The 13,776-nt window shown below is 38.9% G+C and overlaps 1 protein-coding gene across 1 annotated transcript; it reads left to right on the forward strand.

Moving 5' to 3' along the window:
- Positions 1-399: 399 nt before the first annotated feature.
- LOC146474430 (uncharacterized) lies at positions 400-12,677 on the forward strand. Its single transcript, XM_085117016.1, has 5 exons — positions 400-518; positions 606-2,630; positions 6,125-6,627; positions 9,003-9,140; positions 10,833-12,677. The coding sequence occupies exons 2-5, from the start codon at positions 746-748 to the stop codon at positions 12,405-12,407; spliced, it is 4,101 nt and encodes a 1,366-aa protein (XP_084973142.1). The 5' UTR covers positions 400-518; positions 606-745; the 3' UTR covers positions 12,408-12,677.
- Positions 12,678-13,776: the final 1,099 nt, after the last annotated feature.

Raw genomic sequence — 13,776 nt, forward strand, 5'->3', positions numbered from 1 at the left:
AGAAATTGCTTCAGAGAATCTGAGTTAGCCAAGGCTTTAATAAAGAAATCAATTTACCCTGTGTTTCGTGGGACAATTTTATTTTACAAAGCGCGTAGCTTCAATTTTCACGTAAACCGATTTCACTGAGAGGGCAAGCATAGGATAGAGTTATTGGTCATCCTGGCAGAAAAATCCATGGACCAGAACTTTGAATGTATAATATCTACTCCTGATAAAATATCACCAAATTATTCAGCTCTTCAAACGATTTTGAACCGCGGTGAGAAACTTTTAAATATAGAGTTTGAGGGACAGGGCGCGAGATTTCTTCAGTGTTTTTGAAAAAGCTGACGATTAAACAGTGAAACAGAAAAACAGCATAAATAGTGACGTAAGATATGCAAGTGCGTTTTTCTGTTGCATTATTTTCGTCAGATTTTTCGAAAACAAACAGACCGCGCGCGCTGCCGTGAACTACAACCGCGTATCACGCTCTGTCTTTAAAATTATCGGGACTTCCTAATTGTCATTTTAAGGTAGCAAGTTAAATGGATTCTTATAATCGTTGAAGAATAGATATCTTGTGTTCCCTCGTCGTTAATTAAAAATCTCCTTATTTGCAGGATCAATACAGACAAAACATTCAGTGGAATTTATCCTTCGGTTAAGATGGCTGTGAAATACGAATGCAACAGAGAAATGTAAAACGATGAACGGGATAACAACGATTGGAATTCCCATTCAAACACAAGTTATCAAGTGAATGATGCTGAATCAAGGACAGCCGGCCCCTCTCACTCAAGAGAACTTAAAGAAACACCAGACAGAAACATCAAGAAAACAGACTCCATTGAAAAAATTTATAGCAAGACAGACAAGTCTTCGGTCGGCAGGCGACGGAGAGAGCGTAGAGTGGGTGTGTGATGAACAGTTTTTAAAAGCTTCAGAATCACTCGAAGATCAGAAAAGTGATGAAAAGCAAACATCTTGTGAGCAGACAGAGAAATTACCAAGCGATTCGACTGCAAGTGTTTTTTCGCAAGATATGAATAAACAAAAGGCTAAAGATTCAACGGAATCGACAACTAAGAAAAACAATCGACCCAGCTTGACTGAGCGGCATGATCGAGATAAATCCGAAAACAACGAGAACAACAAGGAATCATCTCACGAGGAGAGATTCGAACTTGACTATGATGCAAACAGTGATAATGCTGATGGTTCTGAAAAAGAAAACAGCGATAATGATGAAGATTCTGAGGACGAATCTGATTCGTCCAGTTCTCTTGACAGTGAAAGTGATGTGTTAACTAAAGTCAGCAAGAGCGATCAAGAGGATGAAGATTCAAATGCGGATTCAGCTGACTCAACTCGTTCGTCATCTGCCTTGATTGAAGATGATGATGAAGATGACGACGATGACGATGATGATGATGATGATTCTACTGAGGAGGAAGAGGAGATGGAAGAAGACGTGAAAAGTGACGATGAACTGACACATTACAGTAGCAGCTTGAATGCCAGCGTAAGCAGTATTCCCACGCTTTGTGATGACAGGGAAAGTCCGGAATCATCAAACAGTGCAGACGAATCCGCTGAACAAAATCAGGACGAGAACGTAGAAGATGGGCAAGGAAATGAGGTCGAATTACCTGAACAAGAACAAGAGAGAAAAACTGAAGATGGTGAAGAAGAAGATGAAGAAGAAGCAAAAATGAGCGAAGACGCTGAAGGCAAACAAAGGGAAGAGATGCCTATAGATCAAGAAAATTTGAGTGATCATGAGGATGGTTCTCCTCCGGGCAGCAGGCAGGTCAGCGGACGATCTGCAACGCCTCTCACAGTTGTGATGAGTGAGTTTGATGACGTGGAAAGCACAATATTTGATCGGAGAGAGCAAAGTCCTCTTTGTAGCAGCGAACGAGATAAGTTAACTCCCTCTGAGCATAGCGACTGTTCTGAGGTGTCAATAAAAAACTGGGCTGGATTTGGGCAGAGTTGTGTTAGCAGTAAAGCGGATAGTGCACAGCGCTTATGTGATAAGCAAGTAAACCACAAGGAAAACAAGAGATTTAAAACAAGAAAAGAACGGAACGTTACCAAGCCTTCCTTGATAAAGAAAAACGTTTCAAAAGCAAAAAATTCCAAAGAACAGCCTGCCTCAAAAACAATATCGAAAAAAACTGATATAAAAGGAAAGTTCATCAGACAGAATTCGCTCAGCAGTGATAATTCTGACACAGTAAATAATCAAGAAAAAAGGATAACGCGTCCGAAAAAAAGACTTACAAAACGAGTTTTGTTTGACAATTCAAAAATTGAAAATTGTACTAAAAGAACTACGAGTGACTCTGCGTTTTTCGGAAGTCGTACAGGTAGTAGAGACGACGAGGATCAAGCCAGTCCCAGGCCACCGGAGAGCGAGCATAGCAGCAGAGCGAGCAGCCGCTGGAGTGCTGTGGAATCTGAACACGGCTCAAGCACGGGAACCAGGCCTGTTAGTACGGTCCAGTCTCCTCGCAGCTTTTTTTCGTCAAGACAGACGACATTTGTCGAAAAAGTGACAGCTGCCAATCATGTACAAGTGATTCGTGGCAAGAAAGCAAAACTGCCTTCGCTGAAAAATCGCACGCCTGTTCGTGCACGCGGTAAGTAAAGGGAATAAGTCACTTCATTAATTTAATTCATGTTAATTTTACTTTAAAGGCTTCAAACTACCACATGATCAGACTGCCGTTCAAGCTATTATAAATAAATAAATAAATAAATAAATAAATAAATAAATAAATAAATAAATAAATAATATTATGTTTATACATGGTAACTACTCCAGTTATACGACATCCTGCTAATAACTGACGGAGAAAATAATTACTGACTAGTTGACTATTCAACGATTTATTTATTTATTTTTTTATCAATTTATGTATCGATTTTTATCCTCAAGTATTGTTAGACCGTAATAACTGATAATTCGAACGCAGGATAGATCGAAATTGAGCAGCAAAGGACTCTGTATGCCAGTGTGTGTTAAAAGTGATTTTGATAGCCCGAGTACCTCGAAGGAACCTAGTGTATGCTAAAAGAATTTTTATGAAGATGAAAGAACTCAGCTCTGAATCAATTTCAGCAAGCGTTACACCTCAGGGACAACCAACGAGGACTTTAAGCAAAATACTTAAAATATTGTCTCGTGTGTTATCCAATCAACACAGTTTGATCTGTTCAGAGCCCTTGGCTGAAAATGTAAAACGGAGAAAATTATAAGGAACAGAACCTAATCCTTCTAATTTCCAATCTGCTGTTGGTTTTCCCGAAAATGCTACCTGGCCTTTTTCCGCACATTAGACGACATAATTGCCCTTCCGAAGGTAAAACTTTAAAGGGATTAGTATGGGCCTTATCACGGTTTTCGACGCCATTTTGACGCCGGAGTAGGCAAACACGCTTGGAATAACAGCGTTTGTATGGAAATCCGATGTCAAATAATTTTCATAAAACATCACTTCTGAAAAATTCATGAATTGGAAACTTTTGGCACTAGATAAAGGATTTTAAGAAAAAAATTGGAGGGACGCAGCTGTGCTAGCCTGCGCACTGTTATTTCAAGCCTGTTTGCCTACTCGTCAAAATGGCGTCGAAAACTGTGATAAGGCTTATTTTACCGTTATGAAATCTTGAGGTGAAAATTTGTTGAAGAAAGGACTAGTTTTTCTGCCCGCTTTCGTCCAAATAAAATTCCCGAGGTGGTCCAACGATGCCCCTAACCTGCTTACAAAATCAGTGAAATGATTGGGGAAGTTGTGTCACGACCAGTTCACTGGATTTGAGAGCCGAAGACAGACAAGAAATACATCAACAAAATCAGCAATTCTACAGACGTGTGATTTGTGTTGTTCTTTGGACACCAGAGAATTTTCTCGAATTCGTTTCACATAAAGAAATCAGTCGCGCGAGATCGCGCGATTTTTCAGCGAGGAGAACTGGGGCGAGGCGTGGTTTCCGTGACTACAACGTGTTTTGGCAACGTGACGTCACGCACAACATAACATTCGCTCCGCCATGTTGTGAGCGAAGCATATTACAACTCAGTGAATAGGCGCAAGTTTTTAGGGTATACAATCAAAATTTCACCACAAAATTACTCTGTGCTCCGACCTAGAGTCCTGTTATGACTCTAGAATTTGAAAATCCTCCGTTTCTGTCCAATATCGCTTTGAATTCGTCTTTCAACAATGAGGTTGATTTTACCTCCTTGGATTTAGTGACTTCGAAGGCAAAGAAAACTTCGGTAATTTCTGTTACCAGGAAGGAAAATCTTCTTGCCAAGGGAAAAACAAAAGAGAATCTTGAAATGTCTGGCAGATATTCTGATGATTACGATAGCTACGACGAGGATTTTGATAGCCCGAGCCCCTCGAAGGAACCTAGCCGAAGATATTCTCGATCTCGAATGTCGGAGCGAGATCGTTCCCCATCCAGCTCTCCACCAAAGAATCGATCTCGCTCAAAACAGGCCTCTTCAAGGAGAGATTCCTTAGCTTCGTACAGAAGTGCGTATGGAACAAACAGAGGTAAAATTTCGTTTGACTTATACTGTCGCATGACGTTCATGTGGTTTGGTAGGGACGATATTTTGAAGAACGTGAAAAATGCATGACATGGGAAGTTCGCTTTTACAGGCAATTAGTTTGGCACAATATAGTTGATCGTCCTGTTAGTAAATTTTAACATTTTGGATATAAAATGTCTGTGCTCCTTCCACGATCGATCATATTTGTGGTATGAATCAACAAACGCTCAGAGATCATACCGAGACGAGTGACTTGATATCAATAATTAACTAGTTTGAATATCTGCCGAATTTTAGTGTACTTATGTTGCAACTTAAATCTTGTAGATTTTATACGAAAATTAGTTGTGTTTTTTAAACCCTGTCATCATAATTTAGCTGAGTGGTGAAGGAGAAAACAGAGTTTTGTTTGTTTTGGATAAAAGTTGTTTCCTAAACACATTTGGTCTTGCCACTTAAGAATTAAATAATTTATTAATTGCAGGTGGAATGATTGAGCTAACACCCGAAATTATTTGTACTTTGTCTCTTTTGACGCCCAAATTTCTTTAAAAGCAACAGTGTTAATGACAGATTGTTGTTGTTGTTGTTGTTTTTTTAATTGGAAATGTGTTGCTTTCCATTGAGATCCTACCAACAAACTGAAAATATTGTTACTGAAACATTGTTGACAATATATCAGAAGGTATTTTCCGATATATTTTTTTATAGTGATTTTCAGAAACACCCATGTACAGTGCAAAAAGGAAGCTGGCAAATTTGCATAGCTGTATATTGGGAAATTTTTCTTTGTCAAAACATTGCCATAAGTCATAAGTCCATATTGTAATTCTAATATAAGATAGCTATTTTTTAAAAGTGAGGAAGCCTGACTTTATAAGCCTTGTGGTTTCTTTCAGGTTTTTCTCGCCATTTATTTTCTTTCGTCAATTTTCATCATTTTTTTTTCCCATCTGTAATTGTTGTATATGGCAAAATAAATATTGTATTATAAATATTGTATTATTATTGCCTTGGTCAAGATCAGGTACAGGTTCTACTGGGTTTAAGCTAAGACACTTTAAAGATATATATTTTGTTAAGTTTAAGTTTGTCAAAGTTTGATGACCAAATGTTTGACTTGATATTCTGGGATAATTGAACTCTCTCCCAAGTCGAAGACTGAATGTAGCATGCAAGACAACAAGCTTACAATCATTAATGTAACTGTGGGCTCTTTTTTGAATAGAATATGATGTGCGGATCGCCTTGTTAGCCTTTGTTTACTAAGCTAATAGGGCATGTTAAATTACCCACTCTGAACACTGCTAAGTAATTTTGTGGTTTCAGCCGGCTCACCCATGATCAGTCCATGTTGATATGTGGGTGGGTAAGACTGTGAATGGATTGGTTGCAGCTGATAACTAGGCTGATATCTGATGTCATCTCTCACTTTTAAAAGTTGGTATTTAAGATATTAAATTATCCAGTTTTAAGTACTGGTAGATTTCTTGATAATTAACACCTACACACGGCCACTTTGATCATTTTTAACATATATTTGCTATCATTTGCAAAACATACATGCAGGCCCCACAAAACCTAAAACAAAGAAAAGTCATTCAGCTGGCTCAAAGATGACAACAAAAACCGCTGGAGGTGAGAGCACCATGATGCGCCGTGTTTTATCAGCAAATAAGAACAAAGTGTCGAGGCTGCACAACATTATGGAAGAACTACAGCAAGAGGTAGATGATTTAAAGTCGGAAAACAAGTCTTTAAAGCGAGTGAGCCATCGCCAAGAAAAAGAAATTAAGAAAATTGAACAGGAAGAGGCCAGTTTACCAGTGTTGCTTCAAAGACACAGTGCTGAAATGCGGACTTTAAAAGAAAGACTTCGAAGAAATCAGGAAACGTTGCATAAGAAAGAGAAGGAGTCACATGATCGAGACAGGGAGATACAAAAACTGCGAGTTAAAGTTAAGAACTATCAAGAACTTTCTGAAGACAGGAAGTTAGAAGAAAGAGCAGCATTGGCAAAAAAGCTGGAGAACATTGAGAATGAAATGGCATCAAAAGATAAGAAAATTTCGGTGAGTAAAACTAAGCTAAGGTAATTAGGGGCTTAGTTTCTATAGAAACTGTGGTGCTGCATCAGTGGGGAGTTAAACCAAATGTTTGGTTTATCAACAGAGTTGATAAATTGGCCGCTGTAAAGAGATTTGAATGCTGACATTTCAAGCTTAATAGCACTTTGTCAGAGTGTTTCGCTCCAACAAAGGGCTAACGCTTAAAATGTCAGCACTTGAATCTCTTTATGGTGGCCAAGTTACCTTTAGTTATCAACTCTGTTGATAAACCAAACATTCGTCTGAGCTAAGGTGCTTTGTTTGCTTCGTGCATGCTAGATCAGTCACTGCCTTTAACATGAACAGCTCATGGCAAAAAAATAGAAGAATAACAAACCGTCAAATTTTATGCTGACAACAGTATTCTGTTGAAACTGTCGGCCAGTTGTGTTTCAATTTCTTTCCTGTTTTAAGATGTCTGCAGCTGTACCTGTACATGTATGGATATTTTTCGATGGGTTTAGAGTCTAAGGGCGTCCTTTTTTAGGGCATATTCCAGATGATATTCCAAAATCAGAATATCTTGAAATATTAACTTTATTCTTCTTCTAAAACATGAAACTGTAAATTTTTCTATTCAAATTTGAATCAGCTCATGAAGGATCTTTCAGGTCCCGCAAGGATTCTTAAATTCCCTGTGAAAATCCTTCAGGTTCACCAAGGGTCTTAAAAAAATTGTAAAGTTCCTGAAGGATCTTTGCAGGGACTTAAAATATCTTTTTGAAGGATATGGATGAAGATCCTAAAAGATCCTCATTAAGATCCACAAAAGATCCTAATGCAGATCTTCGATCCTTAAAAGGATCTTAAAAAGTTTCTTTCTTTAAAAATTTTTACCAGGGTATTGACAAAAACGTTTTCAATATCCTTTTTTCTAAGGTGACCCCAAGCAACAGGAAACCAAACTGCTCAGACTGTATTAAATTTTGAAATCAAAGATTTTAGATTTGATTAAGACTTGTTCAGTTTTTGATAGTCAGTTCGGCACGTTATTATATAAGTTGCTTTGAAGTTTATACCAACCTCCGGTTTCCAAATAAAGTTCTGAAGCTGTCATCAGATTTGAATATTTAATAACCCAAATTTTTGAGACTCTGACATTTATTTTATTAGTCAAAATCTTTTCCCCATCAAATTTTTTTAAGGCTAGACTAATACAGTGTACATGCAAACAATCCCTGATAAATGTCAACTCATGGCAAATTGTTATCTTTCTAGCAGATGGCAAATTTGTTGTCTACATCGGTTGAGTATTTTTGCTGCTTACCAAATTGTCTACTAAACTTTCCTCTAGTTGACATTAGGGGACCTGCCCCTTGCTTCCTACAAGTAATATTATGCTGTTCTGTTTACTTCTACAAAATATTTTAAGAAGGCTGTTTTTATTACTTTTGACACAATTTAGAGGGATTAAACAAACAACTTGGCATTTTTTGTGGAGTTTTTCAACATCCTTTGAGATTGGTGTTTATGAAACCCACCAGTACAGTCTGTGTCTCCTAGAAATTGTTTTCAGGAAAGCAAAGGCCTGTATTTGTCCATGTTTAGTTGTGCTGTTTTTATTTCTAAAAGGCAGATGTCTAATAGGACACCTTGTTTTGGAAAACTGTGCTCAGTAAATTTGCATGTAAATTTCTGATAAGCAAAATAACTGCTTTGAAATCTATCATTGTCATGACAACTTTCCTGCCCCCTGTGGGCGTTTTTGTCAACTAATTTCCTTCATAGGAAACACTTTTACTTTTCCTCGGGCCATTTATATATAAGATGGTTCTCACTTTTAACCTAATGGATCAAGTACTGAATTGTCACTATTGAAATGCAGGGCATGGAGTATAAACTGAACTTTTGTTAATGTGCTAAATTGTCACTATTCAAAAACAGGGCATGGATTTTAAACTGAACTTTTGTTAAATGCGCTAAATTGCTACTATTCAAATGCAGGGCATGGAGCACATGTATAAACTGAACTTTTGTTTAATGTGTTAAGTTGCCACTGTTCAAATGCAGGGCATGGAAAATAAACTGAACTTTTGATAAATGCGCTAAATTGTCACTATTCATATGCAGAGCATGGAGTATAAACGGAACTTTTGTTGAATGTTGTTTATATGCTGCGTAGGGTGTTTCTAAATTTGGAGTATTCCAATGAAATCGTATCGTGTCAGACCAGTGAATGGAGTTGTTTCCTGTGGTGCTCTTTCAGATTCTTTTCCATTATTTTGAAATTGAAGTTTTATTTTTGATTTTCAATTTACTCACAGGCCTAGCAACCGTTCTTAATTATCACATCCTGTGTTAACTGTTTTACTCAGCTGCTATGTTCTCACACGTTTCAGGATCTTGAAAAATCGATCGCACTCAAGGACAAAATGAGACAGCGAGAGATGAAAGAACAGAAAGACCGCTACAGACAAGCGAAGGAAGAGCTCAAGAGAGTTCAGGAGGATTTCAGATCTCTTCGCGAGAGACTTCAGGTATTAAAAGTTCGTTTGATTCAAATGACGTGCATGTTAGCTTTGTAGAGTTCAAATCAAATGGGCTAATGCCGCTTGAAGCGTTTGTTACAAAGTATTTTGGCTTGGACAGAAAACACGAAATGATACTCTTTCAGAGATCGTTTTAAATTAAACAATTGTCTTGATAGCAACGATATTTGGAATTCTTCTTCCTCAAAGTCTGAAAAAAGTCGGGAAATTTTCAGGTTTTTTGACTAGCTACATGGCTCACAAAAAGACTTTCCTTGTTTGCAAAGGTAATGTCGTTAAAAAAAGAAAAGGTTTATGGGTGAATACATGTATATGGCTTGATCGCTGAATCTATTATCAAAAGGATTCAGGGGCACCCAACGACAGTTTTCTCTCAAATCCTTAGAAACACAAGTTTAGGCTATCTGGAGTGCCTTTAAAGCTCTGTACGTTCATTTCAGGCCGTGCTATAATATTTTTATCTGTTCGGTCATTCTAGGGGAACTTGAGTCTTTTCGAAATTACTAGCGCATTTTTGCCCATTTTTCGAAAACCTTAGGTCTTATTTCCTTTCCGAAAATCCTAGCTGACCTTTCTTCGGTACCCGAAACCAAATTTTTATCAATCCGAAAACGTAGGCCTTAAATTTCCCATATCACGAACGTACGAAGTGAAAATTCCCTTTAGAAAATTGTAGGGGATTAAGGGCCTTCCGAACAGATAATTTACCGAAACGATCCGTTGGGTGCCCCTGAGGATTAGCTCGTACTTGATTTATCGTGCGTGAAAATTGGTTCGTGGTTGGTGAAAAAACAGGGAATTCTATTTTTCTTATGAGCGTAATTTAACTGCGTTTTAAACGGCTAAATTATTTACTGTACGGGAAAATTTTTTTGACAATAACTGAAGCGGATCTTTTTTTGGAGAAAAATTATACATGACTGTATTTCTTGGTAGTTTGGTCGAGAAGTCTATATTTTTTAGATTTTTTCCTCCGGGGCGTATTGTTGAAATCAAAACCTGTTTCCGTTTAAAACGAATACTTTTTTATATATACGAATTGAAAGTAATAAATTTAACTTTTTCACCTGTCATCTGGAAGCGAAAACTTCTGCACTCAATCAACTATACTATTCAAAATTAAGTTTATCGAGAAATGCTTCACACATTTAATTTAGCGTAGAAGACTTATAGCGACAACTAACTAAGTGATTTGCACCACTTCTTGAAATAAATTATTTTTTGTAGGGATTTTACACTGATGAAACCGCTAAAAGTTCGCAAAAGCAATTCTTGTAAAAAAGAAAACGTCGAGGTGTTGCTGTATTCTGTTTCACAGGAAAGAATTTGAGCCCTTCTTGTCGACTTTCTTCATTTTTTTTGTTATCTTCCACCAATAGTAGACAAACATACTATAAATTTAGTCTCAAAAACTAAAAAAAAAAAAAAAAAGAAAAGAAAAGAAAAAAAAGAGTTATAAACGAATTCAGTAGATCGCGCTGCTGATAAAACAAGTGTCTTCTGTTCAAAACATAAGGTATAACTAGTCAACTGTGCGCTGTGTTTTAATCCAACTTCATTAACATATATACTGTTTGTGCTTTAGAAGTCGTCCAGTAGCAGCTGTAACAGATTTTTAAATTACAGTTATTTTAGTAGTTTCATTCATCAATTAAAGCTGTTCTCTCTTACTTTCCTCAGGAAAAAGAAAGAGAATTGGACGAAAAGAACATCTACCATTACCAAATCACACAGCAGAAGAGGAAAGGCGGCGCAACTTTGCCGGCCCTCCCTGCTGCAGCTTCTCATGCTCCTGCTATCACAGCACCAGTTGTTCAGGCTGAAAAACCCGCGGATGCCAAAGAGAAGCGTACAAACGTATTCCTTACAAACGGGCCGAGTGATTCTGGCTCAGTGATAACGGACGAGGGCAGGGTGAACGACCAGGTGTCTGTAAAGTCTGATGATCGATCTGAAAAGTCTGCCGCTCCTGAATTGATTAAACCCGCTGTGTTTGAAGCCGAGAGACGCGATAAGGATGCAGAAGACAGACTCAGAAGGGAGGCGGAAGAGCGTAAAAGAGTTCAGGAAGACGAGCGGAGAAGACGCACTGAGGAAGAGGATAGGAAAAGAATAGAAGAGGAGAAAAGACGGAAGAAGCAGGAGGAAGATGAGAGAAGGAAGCTTGAAGAAGAACAGTTAAAGAAACAGCGGGAAGAACAAGAACGCGCCCGGAAACAAAGAGAAGAAGAAGAAAAGCGGCTTGAAGAAGAAGCGGAGGTCCGGCGTAAGAAGGATTTGTTGTTGGCTCGTATGCGAGCGATTGATACAGGGAACGATAAACCAGCCAATATTATAACAACAGGAGCTGCGACGGAACCTCCTGTTGAAAATAAACCTAAAAAGCTTCCGATTTTCCTTCAGAGCGAGAAGTCCGTCAAGACCGAACCCCAGCAAGCAAAGCCTACGGTTAATTCAGTTTCCGAAGACGATATTTTCTCGGATGCGAGTGGCGATAGAAAGAGAACAAGTCCCCGTTCGAAGCAGAGTGGTTATTCATACGATTTCAAACAAACTGTGGAAAATCTTCACCATGGGCTACCCGCGCATACGTCGCAAGAAAGCGTTAAAAATGACAGCTCCAAAGCAGATTCGTCAGATGACCTTAGCTTTGGTACTTACAAACCAACACTCGGAAGGAGAGCTGCTGCGAAGAGAGACAACAAGGATAAGGATGAACTGTCATTCGGTGGATACAATCCTTCGTTTGTTGCGAAGAAAGACTCAACGCGAAAAAACAGCGGTCGTGATTTCGGTGCGGGAAAGAAAACCACGCCCGAAAAAGAACAAAATGGCGTTATATTCGGAGACTATAAACCCCCATTAGGTGCTGCGTCAAACAAGCCTAATTCAACCCTGCAAAACGGGGACATTTTCGGTGACAGGAGCGGCCCGGTGCAAAGTCGAAGACCTAGGGGCTTCGCAGGTAAGGGGGCATCAGTGTTTGGAGACGATCTTTTGACAAACGAAGACTCTAAACCAACCGGGGTCCCTTTGTTTGGGGACAAGTCGTTTGGCAAGGACAAATCTTCGTACCCTTGGGAAAATAAGGTGAATGTTACTCGAAGGTCCAGTGATATTAAGGAACAAGAAGACTCTTTACTGCCTCGTAGAAAACATCTACAAAGTGTCGGAAAAAGCGCGGAGAAGAGCGTACCCGCGTTGGACAATGCGCTGGACGATATCGATGACGATATTGAAGAAGTCATTCTATAATGCAACATAAATTTCTATACAAATATTAACATATAAGAGGTAAATTTTATATATGGCATGCACTAGATCGTGAGATTGTTGAAAAGCTGTGCTTTCGAAAAAAGCGATATAGTTGTTTTCTTATCCATTCGTAATAAAGTTAAAGCCTTGATCTATAGGTGTACGGTCCTAAATCGAAGTGTTTTAGCATTTCACGTTTGCGTAGGAGTACTCGGAGGAACTGGTATGTTTCCAATGGTACCACTGTACAATAAAATATTTTTCATATTATACTATGCGGCTGTTTTCTGGGAGGAACGTGTGAATTTGGTTTACACAGTCAGGCAATTTTTTTACTGCAATTTTAGCATCTATTAAAGTGCGATTTGTAATTAATCGCTTTTGTAAACTACCTGCCAACGGGCGTTTTTGCTGCGATTTCGCCGCGAAAAGTTTGCGTTTTGAAAAATGCAGTAGTGGTTCTTCGGCTCAAAAACTGACATCGTTACTCGTTCTTCTCCTAAATGAACATGTACAACGTCTTGAATTCCCAATGAAATTGCAGCGATAATGAGCTTTGGTTAAATGGTAATTAAAAGAGAACTTTACATCACCTTTACGAACGGCCCATTACAGCTGGTATCACGGCCAAAATTTTTCCGGCAGAAGACCAAAATCAAATAGAAGAAAGATCCTCGCAGTTACCGTACGCAACCTGAGCAGTTGCGAAAAGAAAGCCAGAGAAAAATTCAGGCTTGGACGGGATTCGAACCCATGACCTCTTCAATGCCGGTGCAGTTGCTCTACCAACTGCCCAACTGAGCTTATCAACCGTGCAAGGGTTGATGGGAAGGACGTAAACTAGGGAGATACAAACCTCCCATCAATCCACGCGCATACCCAACCGACAGGGAAACTGGGTACGAGTCGGGTCGTTCCAAGAAATGTCACAGCAGATTTCAGTGCAGTGTTTAGACTTCTCAGACGTGATTCGACGACTGTCATTTGCTGACGATCAAGAATTTACAAATACTAAATTTAACTGGTGTCTCAAACACCATTCGCCGACTATCGCCCTCTAGTCTTAAAAAGAAAACAGTAGACAGTATTCATTGCTTATCAGAGCTGGGTCTCCATGGCGGGGGGGGGAGGGGGGGGGGTAGTTTTAGTCTAAAGTGGAGAGGAGCGTTGCGTGACGACGAGACACAGAACGGCCGCGAGGGAGACTACGATAGCTTTGATGATTAAATTTTAGGGCTTTTGACGGTTGGCGGTTATCAAGGGGAAATTTTCTTAATAATAACTGCTTTTTTTGAAAGTCCTCTTATTTGCCTGCGAAAGTAGACGCCTTTTCCGGTAGAAAAGTCTGAAGAGGCTACCGTCGAATCAT

This window comes from Pavona decussata, unplaced genomic scaffold (assembly GCF_977016875.1).
Source record: "Pavona decussata unplaced genomic scaffold, jaPavDecu1.1 SCAFFOLD_89, whole genome shotgun sequence".
In the NCBI taxonomy this organism is placed as follows: domain Eukaryota; kingdom Metazoa; phylum Cnidaria; class Anthozoa; order Scleractinia; family Agariciidae; genus Pavona; species Pavona decussata.

Bases quoted from the DNA above. Each gene is read 5' to 3' on its own strand.
- LOC146474430 (XM_085117016.1), top strand. From the start codon at position 746: ATGATGCTGAATCAAGGACAGCCGGCCCCTCTCACTCAAGAGAACTTA. The intron at 2,631-6,124 runs GTAAGTAAAGGG...ACATACATGCAG, and splicing joins CACGCCTGTTCGTGCACGCG to GCCCCACAAAACCTAAAACA. The intron at 9,141-10,832 runs GTATTAAAAGTT...TACTTTCCTCAG, and splicing joins CTCTTCGCGAGAGACTTCAG to GAAAAAGAAAGAGAATTGGA.